This window comes from Castor canadensis, chromosome 15 (assembly GCF_047511655.1).
Source record: "Castor canadensis chromosome 15, mCasCan1.hap1v2, whole genome shotgun sequence".
In the NCBI taxonomy this organism is placed as follows: Eukaryota; Metazoa; Chordata; class Mammalia; order Rodentia; family Castoridae; genus Castor; species Castor canadensis.
The window spans coordinates 69,981,231-69,990,964 of record NC_133400.1 but is presented as its reverse complement, the minus strand read 5'-3'; the positions used below and the strand labels follow the sequence as shown (position 1 = coordinate 69,990,964).

General features: G+C 44.6%; 1 protein-coding gene across 1 annotated transcript; it reads right to left on the bottom strand.

Annotated features, from left to right (window-relative positions):
• On the bottom strand, positions 1 to 3,563 carry LOC109681310 (V-set and transmembrane domain-containing protein 5-like). Its single transcript, XM_074055413.1, has 4 exons — positions 3,558 to 3,563; positions 2,720 to 2,855; positions 2,482 to 2,622; positions 1 to 2,162 (listed from the first exon to the last, which is right to left on the bottom strand). The coding sequence occupies exons 1-4, from the start codon at positions 3,561 to 3,563 to the stop codon at positions 2,119 to 2,121; spliced, it is 327 nt and encodes a 108-aa protein (XP_073911514.1). The 3' UTR covers positions 1 to 2,118.
• Between the last annotated feature and the right edge of the window lie 6,171 nt (positions 3,564 to 9,734).

The window sequence follows — 9,734 nt, the reverse complement described above, 5'->3', positions numbered from 1 at the left end:
GACAGAAGGACCAAGGCTTTATTTTCACTCATTTTTTAAAACATTTTTTCACAGTTTAAACATAACATTATACTGGACAATCTCCATTATTTAATATTTTCTTCTCTTTAACAACAGTCAAAAACTCACACTCTGGAATTTTTAAATGGGGAAGCTTTAAAAGTGCCCAAATAAATTTCCTTTTCAAAGAACTAGTAAGCATAGAAAATCACCTTTTATTAGTTTCTTCGGGATATGTAATTTACATCTGAGTTTGCCCATGGAGGCCTCCACTGATCATTCTTTTCCATTACCACCCCTGACCCCTGACAAGCTGAGGGGCTCCAGCAGCATCAGCGCCATCCTGCTGGCAGGCCTTCTGTTACAAAGAAGAGTATGCATCAGCTCGTCCTCCATCCCCTCTTTTCTCAAGCACTCCTCATGTCACTTCTCCATTGTCTGTGCGGAACAGTCTTGGCACGGGGCTTGGTTCCCCTGACTGCTGCCTGGGGAAGGAACGCAAATGTGTGTATCTCCATGTGTGTCCAGGAGGCGGCCTTAGCTGCCTTCTGTGTGCCAGGTGCTGGAGTGACCTGTCAGTTGTGCAGCACAGTTGCTGTCTTGCCATCTGAGTTAAATGCAGTCCTTTGGAGCCCTTCTCTACAGCACTGTCAGTTCCTTCTGAACCTGTCAAAACATTCCTTCTTATAGCTCTGGATTCATTATTTAGGAAAATGTCACCGAATGACTTCTCCAGATAACTCCTTACCTGCCACACGGGAAGTAGAAAAGATACGGACATTGAGGACGTGAAAGGAAAGGGAGAAAAGGAATACCTAGCACTTCTTCACCTTTGCATGCATGACTTCAGTTTCCACCCATAGCTATTAATATTGGAGAGGGAAAATTGAGTGTAAAATAAATTTTTGCTTGCTTATAGGGCTTGCCTGATAGAACATGGCATGAAGAAACTTTCAGGTAAACGTTGTCGCTAACAACCTGAGAGGATAAGGGCAAAGGCCAGCTGTGATCCAAATCCCCAGATAGCTGGAGCTCCAGTACTCTAGGACACTTTAATTTTAAATAGACAGTGTAGCACATTCCAGTATAGATTTCCAGATCCTTGAAAAATTCTCATGCTTTTCTTAAATTGCTCAGAGTGCTCCAGGCGTCTGTAGGCTTCTCTCGATACCCTGTGAAGTAGCTGAAGGCCACGTGTTTCTCATCCCAGGTTAGGAGAGAGCAAGGGCCTGATCAGACACATGAAGTGCTGGTGACTGAGAAGGATAGATACAAACAAAGCCCCCACAAGTTTTCCAGTTGTATCACCAGTTATACAGGCCCAACTTTCACACAGGTGGCCTTAACCTAGCTGACTGGGGATGGGGGTGCTGCCCATGGTAAAGATGAGCTGTGTTCCCCTCACACTGGCCTAAGTTTGGGTCTTTGGGGAAATCAGTTAATTTTGAAATGAGGGAGAACGAGAAAGAGGAATTTCTCCTTATTCCTAGTATCTGAAGCTGGTCCCTCGGGAGCACATTCCATAAAGCTGCACAGGGTTGCATCCTTGCAACTCACTACAGCACAGCACAGTAGCAGCTCTGAAGCTTCCTACCTCTGCTGAGGCAGCAGATTGTGCACAAGCCTCAGGTTTTTTCACATTAGTTTCTGCAGCAGTGTTTACGGGATATAAGATAAAGGGTTACAGGGTACAGAAATGTGCACAGAGTTTGCACAGAAAACATTTTCCAATGCTGGCTGCACATTAGTCAATCTGGACACACTCTGGTCCCCAAGACAGGGACTCCTCCAACAGGCTCTCCAGCACAGCAGCCAGTACACACACTGTGGCATTGGCTCCAGGTCACCATGGCCCTGAAGTTGCAGTCAAGCAGAGCTCCTGATTCAAAGCCTCAGTCATTCTTCTCCATAAACTTGGTGCAAATCCTAGAACTGACTTTGTCCAATCCACAGTCTTCAACTGAAGGCGGTCAATGTTTTTTAACCTTCCTGCTTTTCCATCAGGGATGGTTTGCATGGTAGGACACAAGAGGGTGTAGGGTGCACTGGCTAGGTTTGTTCCTTTCGTTGGAAAATGTTTTCCTCTTGAGGTAGCAATGTATTTGGGCCCAGCCTTGGCTAGCATTCTACATCTTGCAGTTCAATCTCCTCAGTTGTGCTTTCTGCAAAGCAAAAGGCAAGTCAATGAGCTGAAAATCAGCCACAGAGTGGTTTCTTGGTGTGAATAAGACAGCACATGCTACCTCTGGCCTCAAATGAATGATGCTGGGCACCGGTGGCTCACGCCTATTATCCTAGCCCCTCGAGAGGTTGAGATCAGTGGGTTGCGGTTTGGAGTCAGCCTGGCCAAATAGTTCATGAGACCTATTTCAAAAAAACCCATCACCAAAAAAGGGCAAGGTGTAGCCTTGAGTTCAAACCCCAGTACTGCAAAAAAGAAAAAGAAAAAGAAAACCATGAATTAATAATCCAGAGCATTACCTTTGAGTTTATGTCTCCTCTTCCTCTGGAATTTATATGCACACCTGTTACAAACCCACATGAGGCTGATTAACACTGCAGCCACAGCACCAAGCAAAGCAAGGAAGACAGCAACAAAGTGGAGGTCTTCATAGAGGATTTCTAGGGAAAGGGAAGGGGAGAGGAAGACAATGTCGTTTAACATTATGAAGCTGGCCACCCACACTTGCAGTTCAGAAGAGCCCCTGGGATGTCTTACCAGACACGTGCAGCACGATGATGCCAAACTGACTGCTCCCCAAGCTTTCTGTCGCAGTGATGACATAGTAGCCAGAGTCCCTCTCGCCCACACAGAAGAGTTGGATGGAGCCATTGTTGAAGGTGCAGACTCTGTCCTAGTTTCACTCCTCAGTGTGTACACACACACACACACACACACACAGAGAAAAAAAGAAAAAGAGCTTTGTATGGACAAGGAACAATGTCTATGATGTCACTAAGTTAAAAAAAATATATAAAACAAGCCAGTCATGGTAGAGTGTACGCCTGTAGTCTCAGTACTGAAGAGGCAGAGGCAGGAGCTCAAGGTCAGCTTGAGCAACCTGGTGAAACCCTGTCTCAGACTAATGACCTCATTAGTATTTGTGTAAATAGGTACTAGTAAGTACATGAATGGATAATAAAAATACAATTTATTATTTTAAATATTTTTAAGATTTCTTCTTAGACAAAGCAATCTGACCAGCAGTTTAAAGGAAAGTTTAAAAGTTTACCATCACATCTTCCCTTGAATTCTATATGAAAAGCAGAGAGGAACTAAACTTTTAGCCATCTTCAGGACAGATGGGGTTACTTCCTTAAAGAACAAACCATGGAAGGAAGTGATGACTTAAGCAGAGCCCTTGAACGGAAGGGCGTCCTGAAAACCTGAGTCCCTGGAGCTGGTGAAGTTCTCTGGGAACTAATCTGAGAGCTATGAAAAGTACTAAAGTACTAGCTGAGTGAAATAACAATTGCTGGAATAGAAGCACCTCCCCAGGCTTCCTCAGCAGCAGGACTGGCTTGCTTTGCTAGCCTGGAGAAGAGTATATTGTTACCTCCATTTTACAGGGCAAACTGAAGTTCCCTGAGGTTAGTCATTTACCAATGTCACAGTCAGTGACTGAGAGAGGTTCAAACCTGGGTATTTTCTACTCTAATGAGCCAGGAAGTTTGCAGGAGTCAGAGAAGGGGAAGAACATAATAATAAGGTTTTAAAAGCATGGGAAAGGGAGGAAGACCAATTCTAGCTGAGAGAACAGGGAGGCCCTCAGGGACCCGAGATTTGAGACTCTGTGAGAAAAGAAGTGCAGACTGCCTCCTGGAGACAGCCAGAAAGAAGTGCGTATGTGTAGGATAGGCTGGCTTAGACCCTAGGATTTTTGCTAGGAGGACTTGTCCTATGCATCTCAGTACTCCGAGGGCCCAGCATACGGACCAGCACTTTGTCAGTGTTCAAATATACTCTATAAATGAACAAAGGATGGAATGCATGCTCTGCCTGAGACTGTTGCCAATTTAGAGGTCAGGAGGAAGGGATCTGTGTTGAGATGAGGGGCACTGGATCTGGCTGAGGGAGGTGCTGGTAGCACCCCTTTCCCAGCACTAAGTCTGCTGAGTCAAACATCTAGGAGGGCCAGGTACCAGTGGCTCTCACCTGTAATCCCAGCTACTCAGAGGCAGAGATCAGGAGAATCATGGTTTGAAGCCAGCCTGGGAAAATAATTCTCAAGACCCTATCTTGAATAAAATCCATCACAAAAAAGGGCTGGTGGTGGAGTGGCTCAAGGTGTAGGCCCTGAGTTCAAATTCAGGTACTGCAAAAGAAACCCACACCATGTTTTAAGCAGCAACTGTAACACTCACATCCCTGGCCAGTTTCTGGCATTTTTGAATCAGGTGAGCCTGGAATTTGGGGAGGCCAGCACAGCAGCCTCAAAAAATGGTCTTTCCCTTTAGCTGCCAAGAACAGTGCTGATGACTGACATGTGCACAATTTATAAGGGTGCCTAGCCCTCCTGTTCATTCAGGAGGTGAATTTTCCCTCTCAGTGCCTGATTACTCAGAAACCAAAGTTCAGCCCATCCTGGAGAGGCCTCTCCATGATCCTATGACCTGAGAAGTTACCCAAATGTTGGCCAAATCCAAACAACGTAGCCAAAGGCAGGTTTAAGTGGAGGCTGCCAAGCTGTTCCTTTCCATCAGGTTTCCAAATTTTTACCCTAACCAGAAAAATCACTCCAAAAGAGCAAGAGTCACCATTTCCTATTAGTAACACCTGTTAGGCACCAAACTAGTATCACAGTCCAAGAAACAAAGGGTGCGGGAGTTGAATGACTTGGTCATTATCAGACGGGTAAAGATGAAGAAGTCTGCCAACATTGTGTAGCAGAAGTTATACTCAAACACGACTGTGATGATTGTAAATGGGTGTAACCTGCCTGGAGGGCAATACAAAAAAAATCTATGAAAATATTTAAATTGAATATGACTTTAACCCAGAAACTCCACGTTTAGAAATTTATACTCCAGGCAACGTGGGCACACAGATGCAAAGACACACGTGTAAGTGTTTTTATGAAGCACGGCAGAGGAAAGTGCAGTAACAAAAGATGGAGATAATTCCTGTGTTCCCTGCTAAGGGACGGGCTAAATAACATTAATATTCACACATTGGAATACTATAAAGATACTAAAAATGTGAAGCAGATCTATGTGTGTTCATATTAGATGATCTCAAAATTTTTAACAGCCCAGGGCAATGTAGGGAATGCATCCACTTGAATAAAGTAATTATGTGTATAAACACAACTCACCATAAGCACTCAGACACATTTCTCCATATGAATACATCGGATACCTCTAGAAGATGCAACCGTCTTTGTGATGAAACTGGGTGCTGGATGTCTGAATGGAATGAAGCTTTGCATTTCCCTCTCCACCATTTATTGATTTATTGACTGATTGGTGGGACTGGGGTTTGAACTCAGAGCCTCAAGATTGCTACGCAAGTGCTCTACCACTTGAGCCACCCATCACCTTGTCCTTTGAGACTGGGTTTTGCTACACAGCCCCAGCTGGCCTTGAATTTGTGGTCTTTCTGTCTCAGCCCCCAGAGTGCTGGGACTGTAGATATGCATCACCATACCTGACTACCACTCTCTTCCCTTTCCAACAGCTGGAATATTTTAGAAAGTTTGTGAGTTACTTAACAAATAAAAAACTGTAATCCTAAAAACAAATAAAATGCACACCAAGTCCGAGCCCTATATGTTTCTCATTTGAAAATGTTATTCATATTTGACAAAGTACTTTGCAAGTGTTGCATCTACTCTTAACAGTTGACAGGCACCTCAAGATCAGCATCTTCAAGGATGAACACATGCACAATTGTATCAAAAGGCCTTGACCACCTCAGGAAGAATACAGAAGAAACTGGTAATGCCCCTTGGCTCCAGGAAGTAAGAGGAAGACCTACGTGGTTGGAGGACAAGACTTTTAAGTATAAATATTTTGAATTTTGGACTGCGTGCAAATACTACATTAAAACATAAGCAAAATTCAACAGAATTTAATTGATCTAAAACCAAAGCAATAAATGTACAATTTACCCATCTCTCCTAAATCTGGTATTCTCTGACCTTGAAGAAAGGTACTCCCAGCCAAACAGTTCCACAAGACCCCATCACAATACCTCCTTCTTCCTCACCCTACAACTGTCACAGGGTCTTGCGGATTTTACCCATAAGTGTAAGTTGAATCTGACTTGTGAGCGCTCTTTCTTTCCCCATCACTCTAGTCGTGGATGATCGCAATGTTCTTCCCATTAGTCTCACTATGGCTGCTTAGCTTCCTCTAGCCTATAGTCCAGGAAACATCCTGGGTGATGTTTTTCAAAACATAAGTTGCATCATGTCTCCTACTTAAAACCCTTGTTGGATTCCCATTGTCCAGCAATAAAGTCAAAGACTCTATCAGTAGCTGACAGGGCAGGTGTGGTCTGGACCCTGCTGGCTACTCAGACCTCAGTGTGACTTAGTCAACTCTGGGCTCCCAGTGGACTGCACTGCAGCCTCTTGATTTATCATCTTGTCTCCCAGCACAGGGTCTGTGCACACACTGCTCCCTCTGCCTGTCTCATCTTGTGTTTGCCAGTTACATTTATTCATCCTTCAGACCTCCCCATTACCACTTCTGGAAAGCATGGCTCAACCCCAGGCTGGCCCAGCTCTCTCCTCACATGTAATCTGGCATCTTTCCTGTGTAGTACCTATCCCAGTTTGTATGTGTACACTTGTGTAATGATTCAGCATCACTCTCCCTTTAGACTGTATTTCCATGAAGGCATCCTGTTTGGTTTCCCATTGCAGCCCTAGAATGCCACAGAATGCCTGGCTATGGATGGCAATGACTTCCTCCCTTAGAGTGTTATGCATTTGGCCACAGGGTGTGGGGTGCTAAACCCAGGACTATGTCAAGCTGAGGACAGATCAGAGGTTAGGACCCCATGGCTGGTTCTGGTTTGATCCTTGGAACCCAATTTGCCTCCTTTCCCTGTCTGAAGTATACATATCCTCTTGCTTAAACAGTCCTGCAATACAGACACACAGGCAAGGGACCCGCATGTGCACTCATTCACACAGCCCCACACAGTATCTTACTTTCTGGAAGATGGGAGCCATATGTACAAAGAATCTCAAAGTCTGGGTGCTGGTGTCTCATGCTTGTAATCCTAGCACATAGTGAGCCTAGGAAGTGGTCTTAAACCCCCCCACCACCAAAAAGGAATTTTTAGCCAGGCACTGCTGGCAAATGCCTGTAACCTTACCTACGCGGGAAGAAGAGATCAGGAGAATCTAAGTTTGAAGCCAGCCTGGGCAAATAGTTTGAGAGACCCTATCTCAAAAAAAAAAAAAAAATTCATTGCAAAAAAGGGCTGGTGGAGTGGCTCAAAGTTAGGCCCTGTACTAAACCAGTACCATTAAAAAAAAGAAGAAGAAAGAAAAAAGCAATTTTTAAAACAAAGAAAACATCTGAATGCAGTAGCTCATGTCTGTGACCCTAGCTATTCAGGAGGTAGAAACTAGGAGAATTGCCTTTGGAGGCCAGCCCAGGCAAAAAGTCTGCAATATCCCATCCCAACCAATAAGAAGCTAGGCATGGTGACAGCATCTGTGGGAACCCTAAAAAAGATCTTGGTCCAGGCCAGCCCAGGCCTTAACCCAAGACCCTATCTGAAAAATAACTAAAGCAAAAAGATCTGGGGGTAGCCAGGCACTGGTGGATCATGTGTCCAATCCTAGCTACTCAGGAGGCAGAGACCAGGAGGATTGAGGTTCAAAACCAGCCCAGGCAAATAGTTCTCCAGACCCTATCTCGGAAAAATCCATAACACACAAAAAAGAGATGGTGGAGTGGCTCAAGATGTAGGCCCTGAGTTCAAGTCCCAGTACCACAAAAAAAAAAAGTTGATCTGGGGGCATGGGTCAAGTGGTGGAGCACTTGTCTCCTGAGTTCAAACCCCAATACCTCCAAAAGAAAAAGAAAAAAACCACCAAAACCCAAAGAAAACAAGTAAACCACTTCTCAGCAGGCTGCATAAGAGGTCAGCTCTCCTCTCCTCCTATGCCAAAGGCATACTGGTTTAGGGCAAAAGGGGTTGGGGGCAGGAGTGGAGTGGGTGTGGCAGAGGATGGCAAGATGCTGCTGGGGAAGCCAGGAGAGCATGCAGAGTGGAGCCAGAAGACCTTCATCATAGGATTCAGCTTGGCTATAACCATCTTGCTCAGCAAGAGTCCCGACATGCATTGGAAACTCACAGCATAAACAGTTGTTAAGCTAGCTAGCCAAGTGCTTCACGCTGGCCAATGACACCCAGATGGTTTAACTAATGATGATACATTCATAGGTTGCTTTTTTGTTTCTTTTGTTTTGAGGAAGACCATGTACATCCCCATGGGTCTTGGGCCACCTTTGTCTAGCTTAGCATATAAACCCCTTCCTCTTGTCTCCCAGTACAGGGATCTTCCTGTTTTGCTGCCACACACTTACATCTATATGTCTCAATAAATTGCATTCTCATTATCCTGGATTTGTCTGCCTCTGTCTTTATCACTGGGCACCTTCTACCTTTGGCACTCGGTTCTTGTACACTGGGTTTTTCCAGACTACCTGGTTTTATTTTGGCTGCATGTATTCTAGCTGAGCAACTTTTCACAAATCCCCTCAACAATCTAAGCTGATATTATCTCATTTGTAATTGGGGATTTTTGTGGCTTGGCTGTCAAAGGTTCAATCAAAAACAAACACCAAAAGAGCCATGTGCATAAGAGAGCTTGACAGCTAATAACAATTCCTGAGCACGGGGGCTCCTTCCTTTGCTTTTTAACCCAGAGGAAGCCCTGATTCCAGGTAATAACAATTCCAAGCAATCTCAGTCCAATCCTGGGGAAAAACCTGGCTCTTCTGTCCTTGATAGATAAAATTCCTTTATTTACACACGTTCCGTTGGTTGTCTCCTATTCCTTATGAATCACTTAGCTTCTCTGACTCTGTTTCTTCCTCTGAAAAGTGGGCATATTGTAACCCTTACTTTGCATGGTTGTTGAGTCAGTGTCTGACAGGCAGTGAGAGTTCCCTAAGGTGGGCTAACACAACATTTCAGAGTTTTAGTTTGAGGAAGTTGTACAGTGGCAATGTCACAGGCTTGGTAAGGCCAGGGTAGGACTCACAGGCTACATAGTGAGGGAGCAAATCAAAGTAGGGTATGGATCCACCCAGACTGCTCTCCACCCAAGATCCCCACCAATTTTTTTTTTTTGGCTCCTTGTTTTGGTTTAAATTGTGCTCCCTCCCCCCTCCAAAAAAATGATATGTTAGCATTCTAGATATATTCAGGATGTGACCTTATTTAGAGATAGGGTCTTTACAGGGGTAATCAAGTTAAAGTGTTCTTCAAAAATGGGAAATTTGGACCAGTCACACAGGTACACAGAGAGAACAACATGTGAAGATGAAGACAGAGATAAGGTGACGCATCTACAAGCCAAGGAACACAAAAGGTTGCTAGCAACCAGCAAAAGTTAGGAGAGAGCAGAGTCTTCTTCAGTCCTCAGAAGGAAGCTGCCCTGCCTGCCAACACCTTGATCTCAGGCTTCCTTCAGAACAGTCAGGCGGGAAATCTGATGTTGGAGCTACCTCATTGTGGTAATCCTGTGGCGTTTGTTTCCAGGAGT